The sequence below is a fragment of the Syngnathus acus genome, chromosome 15 (assembly GCF_901709675.1).
Source record: "Syngnathus acus chromosome 15, fSynAcu1.2, whole genome shotgun sequence".
NCBI lineage: Eukaryota > Metazoa > Chordata > Actinopteri > Syngnathiformes > Syngnathidae > Syngnathus > Syngnathus acus.
This window is the reverse complement of record NC_051100.1, coordinates 8,333,890-8,348,525: the sequence shown is the minus strand read 5'-3', so window position 1 is coordinate 8,348,525 and position 14,636 is coordinate 8,333,890. Positions and strand designations below refer to the sequence as shown.

Here is a 14,636-nt window from a genome sequence, read left to right as displayed (position 1 = left end):
AATCTAAACACAAGAAAGGATGACTGACTGCAGACTTGAAAGGTATTTTTTTTTTTTTTAAGTTCCACCTGCATTGTCCTGTGTGGGGCCATATAGCGCCATACAGACCAATAACGTTAATTCACAGTGCTGCAGCCCCACACAGGAAGTGGCCTAGTGTGACACTTAGCGCTGTCCGGGGTGTTGGAGGAGGAGAGCGAGGCTCCAAATGGAACACTGGGACTGTGGGAAATGACACTGGCTATTACACCTCCGACTTTTACATCTCACTCACCTAAGCTCCTGTAGAAAAAAAAAAGGCAGGGGGTGCTTTTTTCCACTCACAGTATTCATTGAGAAGGAAATGATAAATAAATGTCCTGTGCCACCCACATATGAAAGTGCCCTCATTTGCAAACCTACAACCCAACTTTATATGGAACTTCTGAAATAAGATATGATATTTGGTAGGTCATTTAATTAGTGATGTATGACTTAATGCTTTTGCCTGAATCATAGGCCCCACAGAAAAGCTAGAAAGCAAAATTTACCTGGGAGGGTTGAAGAAAATGTGCTATATTTGCCTGAGCATCATGGTGTTTTCCCAAAGGTTAGTGAGCTGCGTGAAATACTCCAAGATGGATGATTCGACCCATTTAAATGGAACCTTATGTAACATTTAGAGCAACTGCGGGCACACTGAAGAAGTCTTTTTAACTGCCCCTTAAACTGACTTGGTTTGTTTTTCTCTGCTTGCTGTGAACTCGGTTCCAGACTTCTGGACATGCAGACAGACTCTCATTGCTGGCTGCAGCAGGAACGAGGCGTCCAAGATTTGGTTAGTAACACAAACCAGCCACAACACAACACCACAGAGCTACGGAAGCTTGCATGTAGCTGTTACACACTTCAGCCTTTAATGTTTATTTTTGTTTTGTTGCGTAACTGTAGAAACGGGTTACCCGAAATGGAATTAGCAAAAGGCACTCACCTATTTAAATGCACTGCAGTACTTCAAGGTAGGCAGCCACAATAGGGACATTTGAGATACCTAGAATCTAATTAACATATGAAATGCAGTGTAAAAGTGCTAAACACCGGTTACATTATGCATTTAAGAAGAGTGTAAAAAAATAAAGATTCCTTGAATTGCTTGAATCATTTTATATATTGTTATTTTGAGTTCTAGGCAGCAGATAAAGCCAATTAAACCAAACAAATACACAGTATTTTCATTTGTATACTGGAAGCCTGAAATATTATTGGTCTTATTAATTTAAAATGTTTTAGTTATTTTGACTGCTTTGCTTTTATGAGCTTCGTGATTTTATAGCTAAAACACTCAACTAATATTGCACGCAATCTTTATTCAGACATGCATTCTAACTACTATAAGGCCTGTCATTAAAATTTGAAGGCAAAACTGCAACCAGAAAAGAATCGTTTTTAGGATGGGATAAAATGTTTGTGTTCACCCAAGTGTAAAATAAATATTAAGTCAAGTGAATTGAAGAAATTTGCTACAAAGAATAGCAAGCATCATGTTGTAAAATTTTGGAATTTTGTCCATCATACCAGTTCAAAATTAAATAAGTGAAACCCAATATCGCTTGACTCTCACAAAATAAAATTGTGTGAGGTAAATTGGTTTATGTTTTGAGTGCAATTTGACTAATTTAGCCTTCTCCTTGAAAATCTGGAGGGCAAACAATGGAATAAAATGTAAATGTGTGCAGGCGACCGGGCAGTGTGGCTTGTGCAGGTGAGCTTTGATCTAAGTGTCAATATTTACTAGTTCTTGTAATCAAGTGGGTCAGGCTGCTTCTTTCAGGACCCTGGGTTCCTGTGGATTCAATGGACTTCTTTTAGCCAATCGGTGCCAAGCTGCCAAAGATCAAAGTAAGGATGAGCCAACCAGTTTTGTTCCAAGCAGCCATCCTTCCATGCACCTTCTCCTCTGTCTATATAGTTGACCTTCTCATCCCCGAGAGAGGACCCGGAAAAGTGGCTATTTGAGATTGATTCATATTTTTGGGGAGGTAGTAATTCCACCTTACTCGGCCCCGCAGTTGCAGGAAAGGATGTCCATAGCGGGGGTGAGCGAGTGTCCGGGGAAGGCCGGCCAATACCGGGTGGATCACCTCTTGAGCGCCGTGCAAAGTGAGCTGCAGGCCGGCAGTGAGAAGGGCGACCCCACGGAGAGGGAGCTGAAACTATCTCTGGATGAGAGCGAACTTTGGGGCAAATTTAAGGATCTTACGAACGAGATGATTGTGACAAAAAATGGCAGGTGAGCCCAAATGCTTTGTGCGTAATTTCCCCACATATATACTTGAAAGTAATCTTTTGGTTGTTTTCTTGAAGACGCATGTTTCCCGTGATGAAAGTCAACGTGTCGGGACTGGACCCGAACGCCATGTATTCTTTCTTGCTGGACTTTGTATCTGCGGACAACCACAGGTGGAAGTACGTGAGCGGGGAGTGGGTCCCCGGGGGGAAACCCGAACCTCAGACCCCTAGCTGTGTCTACATCCACCCGGACTCACCAAACTTCGGCGCACACTGGATGAAAGCTCCAGTCTCTTTTAGCAAAGTCAAACTCACCAATAAACTAAACGGGGGTGGTCAAGTAAGAACAGGACTTCTCGTGCACTATTTTTGGTTGCTTTTTGAATTGAAACAATTTTCTCCCCTCACTTTTATTGTCTCGATAGATCATGTTAAACTCCTTACACAAGTACGAGCCACGCATCCACATCGTGCGTGTTGGAGGCCCACGTAGGATGGTCACCAGTCATTCTTTCCCAGAGACCCAATTTATTGCCGTGACAGCATACCAAAATGAAGAGGTTGGTAACATTTAAAGATAATAAATTATAACTTGTTTGTGCGTGTGGTGTTGTGCGTAAATGCGCGTGGCGTTTACGCAGTTTGTTTGTTGCGTGTCATATATCCTATTTTAATTGTTATATTTTAGATAACTGCTTTAAAAATAAAGCACAATCCCTTTGCCAAGGCCTTCCTGGATGCAAAGGAAAGGTAAGGAGATTTTAATATAATTCAAATGCCAATTGCAAAATTGCGAATCCCAAGAGGATTTATTTTTACTTTAATGTTTTCAATTTTTTTTCATCAAATTCATTGCATTTATAAATATGTCATCAATTTGACAATAAACATTTATTTTTAATATATTTGTTGTTAAGTTACATTTTTATGTTATTATCATATGATGTTATCAAATTTATAGCTATGAAAATATTAGTATTGCTTTTTTACTGTTGTAATGTCTAAGTTATCGAGTGTGGTTTCTTTCATTTTATATTTTGTTTAATAGATATTGAAGTGAAAACCTTTTTTAAATTTCTACAGATGTGATGACAAAGATATTAAGGATGAAACAATTGAACACCAGCAGTCAACGTACTCACCGTGTAAGTGTCTTTATGCCTTTAAATGAATTCTAATTCAATTTCCATTTATTCAAATGAATTTATGCATCACTCCCAACCTGTGTCTTCCTTCTTTGGAGCCAGTAGGTGGTTGGTTTCTGCCTGCATCAGGCTCCCTCTGCCCTCCTGCAACTGCAAGTCCCCATAGTCAATTTGGAAGCCCCATCGCCCTCTCGCCGTCCCACGGATGCGAGCGCTATTCCACGCTCAGGACCCACCGCTCAGCACCCTACAGCGCCTCTTCTTACAGCCATCGGACTAACTCGCCCAGTGAGTCAGCGCTCCCCTTCATACATACATCCTCAACAACTCTTAACAAGAAAGTGAAACAAATGTTATGGGTTGAGGGATAGTCTGCATTCCACTTGCTTTTGTTCGAGTGGAGCCCGAAAGTTGTAAACTCTCTCAGACGAGGAATGTTTACACCTTGATTTGAAGGGGCAAAGGCCGGGTGGGTCATGGCACAGAAGCTCGCTGAAGTGACTGAATGCTTTGCATCAATATTATCTGCATTAAAATCAGTGTAAAACCGTGCTGCTTCTGTTTTTGTCGCAGCAGGTTACATTGATAACTCCTCAGCATGTCTGCCAATGCTGTCAAGTCAAGACAACTGGTGTGGTCTCCAGATGCCAACACACTCCAGCATGATGTCCATGACCCACAATTCAACCTCAGCTACCAACTCCAGGTCAGTTCTATCAAAAACAACACATATTTGTGATCATATTTGTGGAGACATTTAATTTATTTAAATTCAATTGTATTTGCTACACCAATCAAGTCAATCTTTACAAAAAGATCAGTTACCAGACTATTAATGATTGTTGTGGTAGTTTGTATGGATAATTATTTTTTATATAAATTTAAAGGAATAAACAAAAATGGCTATTTAGTGCACATCTTGTAATTTAAATACAGGTTAATACATTATCGCTGTTAAAATCAGCTAAATTAATGCAAATGGTGGATTTTTTTTTTCAAAATATTCCATATTATATGTCAATTTCACATTTCAATTTCATTTTTTCTAAATTCTTCAACAAACGTTTTTTGTATTGCTCATAGCCAAATCATTGCAAACATCTTTAGCACAATAATAAATGCTTACATTAGAGTGGCAATAAAAGAAAAACCATCCTTGTCAATCAGAACTGCTATCAGCTTGCATGAGTGCTCCTAATACAATGCTCGGTTAGTATTGATGTCGCTTAAGTTCATCCTAACTGCTTGGTAATTGATTTGGTGGAGGTGTCATCAACCTGTCTTGTCCATCCATGTCTTCATAAAGTCAGTACACCAGCCTATGGTCTATGAGCAATACACCGCTGACCCCAGTCACCCCGGTGTCCCACCATTCTGGGGGAATCATGAACAACAACAACAACAACAATCTGAGCTCCCAGTTCCTGAGAGGGTCCGGCAGTCACTATCCCAACCTTGCTCACTCGGTCCCAGCGCCCTCCACTGGCTCGCCGATGTATGACAGCAGCAGCACCACCATGGAGGGGCACGACTCAGCTCAGTATGATGCCTCTCTGCAGCGACATTCTCCAGCCTGGACTCCTGTCACGCTCCCCTCCATGTGATGGAGTACCTACAGTTCAATGTTTTCTTTTCTTAATGCCAAGACTTTTTTGAAATGACATTTCTCAGGCTCAAGGAGATGAATTTGACATCTTCAGATGTTAACATCTGATTTTGTTTGTTACTAAGAGAAATCAGCAGGTGAGGTTCTGTGCTTTTAAATTGGAAACAAGATCTGTAATTAATATATTTATGATCATGAGCATAACTGAATGTTTATCATATTGTTGGAAGTACAATTCAATTTTCAATGCGCTTATATTAAGCGCAATTCCATGATGAAGTAATATTACATACATTTCTAAAAGGGTTCAAAAATTGATTATAGTGCAAATAAGCAAGTGACTCTTGCATACTTTAAACAGCTTTTTACGCAAATACTAAAACATAATAGAGAAATTCTTCAAATGTCAAAATGTAAGGAAAACTGCATCCAATATCAGGTGGGGATGGCATTTCAAGTTTCGCTCTGAATTTTCCTTAGATATCACAATACGATGCACCTTCTTAGGCAAACCAACTCCACTTATGAAAAACATACTTGGAAACTACCCAATACTTAAACACTTCCTGCTATATGACAACACCAAACCTGTAACCTTTTCCTGTAAAGTTTTCTGATTGTAAATGTGTCAGAAATTTCATATTTGGGATAAAACTGTCAACATGTGTAAAAAAAAAAAAGTGTGCAATCAGTGATTACTGATTTGCAGAAAATTTATTAACTTTGCTACAAAATGTTAGAATGAGGATAAATCTGCCAAAATCATGCAGGGTCATGGTTTACCCGGGAAACTATATTAACTATGATATGCTTATTGACAATCTGACTTGTGATGTTCACATTTGTATATAACTGACAGGTCGGTGTGATATGCTTGTTTTTCCACAATGTTTTCATGGAAATATTTTTTGTCTTTCTAAGTAGTGTCACTGATTGGTTTGGAAAAACTGCATGGTTCCACTGTATGATGACCATTTTGGAAAATAATTTTGGACATGTCATATGAAAATCATGATGGACACATTATTAGGTCTGCATAGTTACTGTTCATTGGTTTTGAACTGCACTCCATCATACAGGCATCTAGTATTTTAGTAACAGGGAAACGTATTTAAAAATATTTGTTTGCAATAACGCAGTGCATTTCAACACCACAGCAATAATTCTCAGTGTCAATCAAAATGGAGAATAAAGATGTCTTGTATTGTATTTTTGCATCAGCAGGATTGTTGTCGCTGCTTTTGTGCAGAAGTACCTAATAAGACGGCTCATTTCGATTGTACATGTTGACAGTGGCGGTTTCTAGCATGTGCATTACGTATGACCTCACATGGCACCAGCACTGGGAGGGGGGCAACGTGCTCCAAAAAAAAAAAAAAAAGAGCTTTGTCAAATGGTTTCTATTGTGTATTCCATGACATGTCATTGCCATTTTATTAAGGCAAGCATGCGCCCCCTTGTGGCCTCAGTATTAATTAGAATCAAAAGGGGGCTTGCCTAGGGTCACATTCAAGCTAAGGGCGCCCCTGCATGATGTTTACTGACCTAAGCAGTTCAAAACTAAATATGATATTGCTTTCTTTCATTGTTTGTGAATAATATTACTAAGCCACCTATGCTCTGACATTTTTTGCAAACGCTGTAGAAAAAAACTCAGATTACTGCTGAGGTGGAGAATTTAATACACGCATATTTGAACATGCTGGCAGCCAATGACTCAAAGTGTGCATGTAAGTCGAGTTAAGCCACTGTAGCCAGTATGCGAGGTAAATCAAGGCTGACCGACGGGAAGCCGAGTACATTCGTTGCTGAAGGTCAGCGCTTAAGGACATCATAACATCCTCCTGCATATCACACATCCACACTGACATAGAGTCGATTTTTTTGTGAGCATCTCTTACGGAAATGTTATCTATGCATGCTTGCATATTATGCAGCGACTGCAACTTCCTTGTTTTGATATTTGTGCATGTTCTTTTGATTTTTCTTTCAAGTCTAAAAAGATTGTTTGAAAGAGATAAAGAGATCATAAACCCTCTTTGATCATAATCATAAGAAGAAGGAAGGGAAGAAAAAGATGGGTCGTTTGATCATGTTTTTGAGAAATGTATGTAGGAAAAAAACGTGAAGGCAGGGTATTTCTCTAAATCTAATAATCCCATTATGATCACAATGAAAAAAGCCTCTCTGGCAAAGCAGGCAGCATTGACGCAAGCATGTGTTGACGTCAGCAGCTGCAGTAGAAGAGGGAGGGAGGGTGGGAGAGAAAGAGCGAGAGAGAGCGAAATAGAGAGAGGGGTGTTTGCATATAGAAAATACCACCAAACACCGGCGTCAGCGAATAAAAGCCCTTACAATTAAAGTGAGCGTGCAAAGAAGCAGCAACAATTGAATTTGTTATTAGAAATAATAAAACACAAAGTCCCCCTGAGCTCAAATGTGCAGCTTTGGGCGTTACACTGTAAATGTAATCCAGATGTGAGGAAAGGAATATGATCTAGTGACCCTCATGGTGTGTTCATGAATAAATCAGGATGTGGGAGAATTGAGAGGAGGAGGGGGGGGGGGGGGGGGGGCAGTACGTGCGTGTGTGTGCTCAACTGGTGGCACCCATCTGTGACTTTTTGGGAAGGGAGAGACAATGTGTAGTGTTTGGTTGTCACTGCCTGTCTTTTAAACAATTGGAACAGCCACACATGCGCAGAAACCTTCCTTGGATGTTATTATCATTATTTTTAATCATTTGTATTCCCAGGCTTTCAAAGCTGAGACATGCAGGTAATTTTGATTTTGCGCTATATCAAAGTTGCAGTTTCATGTTTTTATTATTGTATTAGTTGCTGTGTGGCCCGCAAGTGAAACAAATGCTATTCCTAGATGGTTTTCATTACACAATGCACGCTGGGTCCATTAATGTCATTCTCACGCGTGGATTAGTGTTCTTCGTCGACCACAAAGCTTGGTGGGAATTATGGATCCCTAAAAGAGAAGGTAGAGTACCCGCGCGCACTCCACACTATGAGTTCACCAAATTTACGCACACGCGTTCACCAATACACATGTGGACAAGTGCAATTGACAGGAATCGCCTATTTCATGCATGTCAAGGGTCAATTATTTTATGTTTAGCGAAAACTCCAGCGAGATATCCAAGAGTTGTCAGCATTGCGTCATACACGCACGATTAGATAGATGGTCTGACGTCGCCGTGAGCCATTCGCTCAAAAATAAATCAATCCGTGGAACGTTTTCAAATGGGAATCGATCGTTTCAAAGCTAGAGCGGGCACCAGTGAAGAAATCCAGGTTTACGCGTACGTGGCGAAATAAGGCACCATGCCAACCTCGTGCGTAAATTCACATTTGATCGTCCCACATTGTAATCCGCCGCACACGTGAGGGACAAATCGCTTCATATTTTTCGTTCGCGTGGACCTACGCGGCCACACACTGAACCCGATCGCGACAAAGTGAGCAGGCTGGCTGGATTACGTGCACAGAGGACTCTTGGAAGGACGCACGCACGCACACGCGTCTGAATGAGCGCGCGTCACCCTTCTTGTCACCCCACGCAGACTGTTCCACGTGTTGTGTATCCTGCCGGTTGACAAAGGCGCCCCAAATTGCCCAACACACATCAGCAGGGGGGATTCTGTCACGTCCAGCAAATGTCGAAGAAACGGAAAAGTCTTGACGATTTGGGATTCGAGGAGTCTTCCCTGCAAGGATGCAGTGATCAAGGTAGGAAACACAATTTCTTCAGGCTTTGTTCACTTGCGTTAGAAGAGTGAATCGCGCATTTAATCATGCCTCTTGCTATTTTTTAATCTCAATCTTGTGTGTGGCTGCGGATTATTTTCTATAATCTCTTATCTGTCAAGTCACATTTGATGTGTTTGGAGTGTTGTAGACTTGGAGAGTAGGCGTTGTGGGGATGCATAAACAAGGAAGTAGTTAAATGACTTTGACAAAGTGGGGAACAATTCATTCTGTCATTTCTGGTTGACTTTTATATTGTTCAACTATAATGTTCGAGAGAAATAACAAAGTGAATGACTTTGTCCTGGAGATAAAACTGTCCATCGTAAAACCTTTATTGAGTGTACAGACAATGGTCTAAATCAGTGTTTCTCAACTGGTGGGTTGGGAGCCAAAAGTGGGTCAAAGACTCATGGATGGGCCATGAGCAGGTAGTAAAAGTTCAGAGGGTTTATGGTTGGTTGGTTTATGACGGTGACGACAGACAACATTAATAATTTCTTTATTTCATAGCTACTGTAATTATGACTACCATGTTAAGTGTAGGTTAGTGATTGACTTAACATTTATGTACATATTTGTAGAGGCATGCAGTAGACTTTCCTAATCAAAGTTGACCATGTGAAAGATTTGTTGTCTATATATGCTCTGTGATTGACTGACAAGTAAAAAAAAGTTGTACCGAGCAGCCAGACATTTTCCTACGTCACAAGGTCACTTATCAATTCTGTTGTTGTAATGATGTTTTCCTCTTTGCCATTATTGGTGGCAGTGACAAAACACTTTAACTGCTCACCGTGCTGACAGCATTGACAGATTTGACCAAGTGTGGTATAATGTGACACATGAGAAATATTTGGTTGAATTCCAAACTATGTGACCGTATGAACAAGCAATAAAGAACACAGCAGAAATGTCACTATGCATGAATCCAAATAGCCCCTCCCCTTTGCCAAAAATCCTATTGATGAGAAAAGGTGTTTTCTGAGGCCCATTTAAAACCTTTTTGACCCTAGATGTTCAATAAATACATTTCCACATGCATGTTATCGTAAAGTGTGTTCCTGATAGTTTGACAATTGTTTCAACACTTGCAAATCTTTAAATCTTGACAAATATTTCCCCAATTCTCGAGTTTGACTGTTGTGTGCAAGAAGTTCCCTGCTTGACAATAACGTCCATTCTCCGTTTTTGTGCCCTGGAGGCATGTCATTTCCTCACAATACTAGCACACTATGCTGAATTGGGGGGTGAGTGATGTCACAAGTCATGTTCGTACAGGCCAGACAGAACATTTACATCAGTGCGTGTGAAACTCATCTAGTGGTGTCAAACTGCGCTATGCAAAACAACCAACTGGAGGATGTTGATGTCGTACTCGAGTATTTTTATTGTACACTTGCCGGCACTTGTTTATCCAAACAATTGGATTAAAATTACACCATTGCAAAGATGTCACTCAGTTGAAAACAAATGCTGTTGTGCCCTCTATTTGTCATTTATTTCTTCTTAGCGTTCTACTTCCTGGTTCATGGATGACAATAATAGACGTAATGAACAACTCAATCAGGACCAAAACGTCATTAAATATTTGTCGGTATCTGGGATTTTTTTTCCTCTTCTGGGACTGAAGAGGCTTGACCAATTGAAGGCTGAGAAAAAAATAGATAGATATATTTTAAAATATCAAATGAAATGCTGGAGGTGCTTTGCTGTGGCTACACAGTTAGTCTATCACATGTTCTGTGGCATTTGCGTCACAAATTTTGGGTTTTCTGGGCCCACACCCAAGTGAGAGTTTCCTCTGGCTTACACAGACGGAGAATACGGGCACTTCCTTACCACGACTGTGCCTGACATCTGTGACCACTCAGGGGGTGCACGCCTACTCAATATGTTACTACCTTGCGTTTCACGGTGATGGAGTCAGAAGCCTGCACATTGGCCACAATGGTATTTTGTCGTCTGCTTTAATTTTGACTAATGGCTTAAGAGACATAAGAGCGTGTAAAGTCATTCATCATCATTTTCAGTCCACATCGACCCCTGTGGCCCCTACGGCTGCTTATCAGTGATTATCAGTGAGACACTTAGCATTAGCAGATACGATACACTTGTACTCTTTCATTTTCAGTGATTTATTGACATAAACAATTTCAAAGAAGAATGTGCAATTTCAAACTGACTTCAATTCAAGTATTCAAGCATAAAAAAGTGTCTCCTGTTTTAGAGGAACGAATTTTGCTACTTTCATATTATGTATTTGGAAATTGATTGACTTGGAATGATAGGTTAAAAAATGTATGTCATCAACATATTTGTAGTGCTGAGCTGTGCAGGTGTGCATATATCTAGTTTCCTCCTTTGCATGTTCATCTTGAGACTGCCTACTAGTGGTCTTGGTGTAACTTGCTGGTTATTATTGAGCTGTTGGAAAACAGAGAGGTTGCTCAAATGTCTTTTCTGTCTCATACCTGTCACATTTAATGAAACTGCTGACCTTTCATAACCTGTCATCTCATCGAATGCCTCCATCACGACGTTTAAACTTAATCCACGACAGACACTAGGTGGCGCCAGAGTATAAGAAAAGAGCAACATAAGGGAAAGACACCACTCATATTTTAGGAGGGACCCAGTCCTACTCCTGAAAAACGCCACAAAACAAGATCATTTATAATAAAAGCATCTTGTATGTAAATAAATAAATAAATCAATAAATAACTTTATTTCTGTATGAGAGAGTGAGCATTTTGACACACCATGGTCAATGATTTACAATTTTAAAGTAGAAGGCGTCTTGTCAACAAAACATTGTCTTGAATTACTGCCAGCACGTGTCTCAAATTATACGAACATCTGTCTGTCTGTCTATCGCTCTACTCTACATGCGTATGTAATTTGAGAATAAAGAAGACGTATGCTTTTCATCAGACAAATAATACGGCATGAGATGCATGGCGAGTGTGTGTATCCATGTGTTATCGGTAAACATGCGGAGCTGACGTCTGGCTGTTCCTCTTATTTGGCCGACACACTGACAAGCCGAGACGTCAGCACCCATATTTCTCACCTATGATTCATACTCACTTTATTTGGCTTGTGATGAGGGCCGCGGCAGGCAGCCGACTTGCACTCGTCTTCTCAACCACTCCCTCAGTTCTTAGCACTTGACATCCTGAAGGTCTCCCTATCTTTTCTCTTCAAGGCCTCTGATGAACTTTTATCACTGTGCTGAGATTAGTAGTCTTTTTCAGTCTCTTTGTAATAAATTCTGTACGTCACTCTCTGGGCTTCTCCCACAGAGCAACACAAACATTTGGTAGGCTACAATGATACTAGCTATCAGATATCAATCTGTTCATGTTTTAATTTCGTTCAACTCAACTCGTAACTCATTGATTGTAAAATTGAAGACAAATTCTTGAAGCTAAATTCTTCATCGAAAGAGAAAGTGATTTAAGTAGAATTAGAATAAGCGTGTGGAAAAATGAACAGTTGTATAAAAAAGCTTATGATCGTCGCAGTAAATGGCAAATAAGTGATAGTCTCATTGCATCATCTTGGATGGATGGACGGACGGACGGATAGATGGATATTTTATTGTATCCACACCCAAGAGTGGGCACACAAGAGAGGTTAAAGAACAGATATGCAGTAGTTACATGAATTGTAAAAGATGCAAAATATTCTGAATTAAAATAATAAGAGTAAAGTTAATTTTAGTCTTAGTGTCTCCATATGTGAGTTAAGCAGACACCTGACGCAATCACTTGACATACATACACGACCTCTTTGTGAGACTAAACCCTTGACATCACATCTCCTGTCGTGGGGTCATTTCTTTAATTTTGGCTAGTTTGAACAATAAAAATGATGGGACGAGCTCCTTTCAACCCCATTAGACTGGGAGCGTGCGTGCGTGTGTGGTGTGTGTGTGTCTGCGTGCGAGTGTGTCTGTGTGTGTGGTTAGTGGTTTGAAGAGGGCTGCCACATGTCTCGCGTGTTTGCGTCATCACGTTTAAAAAAAAAAAGAAAAAAGAAAATGGTTTTTCATCTCACAAGCCACTTCAAGTTATATTGTGTTAGCAGCACAAATCTACACATAGGCTAATGAGCACCGGTGGGCACTCGTGTTTGTTCTTATTGAAGACACACACACACACACACACGCACACACTTCATATTGCAGTTTTACAAGATTGGACAGTGAAGCGTTTGCTGTGGCCTAGTGACGTCAGCAAACCAAAGTGAACCACATGCTCGTCATCATTGTCGTCTTCCTCTCCAATTACACATGCAAAAATCTAGGTCACAATTGAGCGCCAATAGAAATGGGCAGGATTTGTAATAGCGGGAGACGCATGAGTGTGTGTATGAAATTAATTTTGTACATTGGTATATTCCAATCAGAATTAGGGATGGGATTTTAATAAGAGAATCTCCCTCTGAATATTCGGAACTCCCGTTTCCATACAAGTGTTGTATGGAATAGATTAATGCAGTGTAATCAAGATCAAATTTCAATAACTCATGTCATGTTGTTCATCATTTGAGACTGCAAAATGTCTTAGACCATCAGTACCACTGAAGCATTTCAACGATCACTTCCAAACAACTAATCCAATTATTGACAAAATATGGAACGATTATTCAGAATTACCCAATTAGCTTATTTAAATAGCACAAATACAATAGTTAGTGACGTACTGACGTAAGAAAAGATTTGCCATGCGGTCATTATTAGTTTACTGTAACTGGTTACAGATGCATAATACATATGGATTGCATCTAAAGTTCCCAAGTAAAATTGCTTCTAATAGTCTTAATAGATCATAATGCATCATCGTCATGCAGTGTACAGGACTGCACATCGACATTGTAGGCCATTGGACATCAACATCATTCAATTAGATAAATGAAATCAATAAAAAATTGTGTTTGCTACCATATCAAATAAAGTGCTCGTTGCTTGAACACTATCTAGATGGAAAAAAACTCGGACCTGCAAATTATTATCATGATTTCATCATGTTGAAACAATTTGCTCAGTCAAAATATGTTCAATAAAAGATTATTAGTGTCTTGACATCATTTTCAAACCAGCGAGCTGCATCTTGAGGGTCGGCAAAATAGCTTGCAATAAATTACAATTTTGTACATTTCATACCTACCAGCGCACCAGGCCAACAATAAAGCTAAACCAAATATTCCAATCTACCTTGACTTACCTACCTTCCTTGACAAATCGCATAAATCTGACACCCCTGCATGAGTGAGTATGCAAGTTGCTTTTTGAAAAATAGGCCATGACAGGGGTTGGAAAAGTCACTAAATATAGCGACCAAATGACTGTGGTTTTGTACATTAGCTCTTCTCTGTTTGCACTCGCAGCCATGTTGTTAGTGGAAGCGTTGCCCGTGAGCTAGTGATAAAAAAGAAATTATGACCACACCACATTTATCAATATCCACAGTTTAAAATACTGAATATTATTGTAAAATGTCAGCTTCTGTCATTTAAAAAAACAACAACATTTAATTAACTACACTGCTTATATTTTACTGAGCAGCCAGGACAGATATGTGGATATTGCTTTTAGCACGGTAGGGTATGCTGATATAACCTTTTCCTCTATTTGAAACAAACCATTCCCCTATATGGAAGCGCCGCAAAACACACAAAGTTTAGTTAATCGATGCTTACTGAACTCTCACGAAACTTGCTGAAGCCTTGTATGACATCACACACTTACTATATGGCCTAGTTTACCCTGTTTTTTTTGTTTTTTTTACAAAATGACAAGGGTAATTAAAATTTAGATTGTCATGTGAAAATATATACAGTACTAGAAAAAAA

The 14,636-nt window shown here is 39.8% G+C and overlaps 2 protein-coding genes across 7 annotated transcripts in view; both read left to right on the top strand.

The window, feature by feature from the left end:
- Positions 1–1,864: 1,864 nt before the first annotated feature.
- On the top strand, positions 1,865–5,682 carry tbxtb (T-box transcription factor Tb). Of its 2 annotated transcripts, none has more exons than XM_037271751.1 (8): positions 1,865–2,269; positions 2,344–2,608; positions 2,694–2,828; positions 2,957–3,018; positions 3,352–3,413; positions 3,516–3,701; positions 3,987–4,119; positions 4,720–5,682. In XM_037271751.1, the coding sequence occupies exons 1-8, from the start codon at positions 2,061–2,063 to the stop codon at positions 5,015–5,017; spliced, it is 1,350 nt and encodes a 449-aa protein (XP_037127646.1). In that variant the 5' UTR covers positions 1,865–2,060; the 3' UTR covers positions 5,018–5,682. The 2 variants fall into 2 exon arrangements, with proteins under 2 accessions (XP_037127646.1, XP_037127647.1); XM_037271752.1 differs by having other exon boundaries at positions 1,866–2,269; positions 3,990–4,119.
- A 1,993-nt stretch (positions 5,683–7,675) lies between these two features.
- The window catches only part of pde10a (phosphodiesterase 10A), a 46,308-nt gene continuing 39,347 nt past the window's right edge, over positions 7,676–14,636 (top strand). For 3 of the 5 annotated variants that reach the window (XM_037271667.1, XM_037271672.1, XM_037271669.1), the window contains exon 1: positions 7,676–8,759. In XM_037271667.1, coding sequence (XP_037127562.1) covers positions 8,687–8,759 — 73 coding nt within the window. In that variant the 5' untranslated portion in view covers positions 7,676–8,686. The remainder of the gene's footprint in view (positions 8,760–14,636) is intronic. The other 2 variants (XM_037271666.1, XM_037271668.1) reach the window with 2 other exon arrangements.

Bases quoted from the DNA above. Each gene is read 5' to 3' on its own strand.
- tbxtb (XM_037271751.1), top strand. From the start codon at position 2,061: ATGTCCATAGCGGGGGTGAGCGAGTGTCCGGGGAAGGCCGGCCAATAC. The intron at 2,829-2,956 runs GTTGGTAACATT...GTTATATTTTAG, and splicing joins CAGCATACCAAAATGAAGAG to ATAACTGCTTTAAAAATAAA. The intron at 3,702-3,986 runs GTGAGTCAGCGC...TTTTTGTCGCAG, and splicing joins CCATCGGACTAACTCGCCCA to CAGGTTACATTGATAACTCC.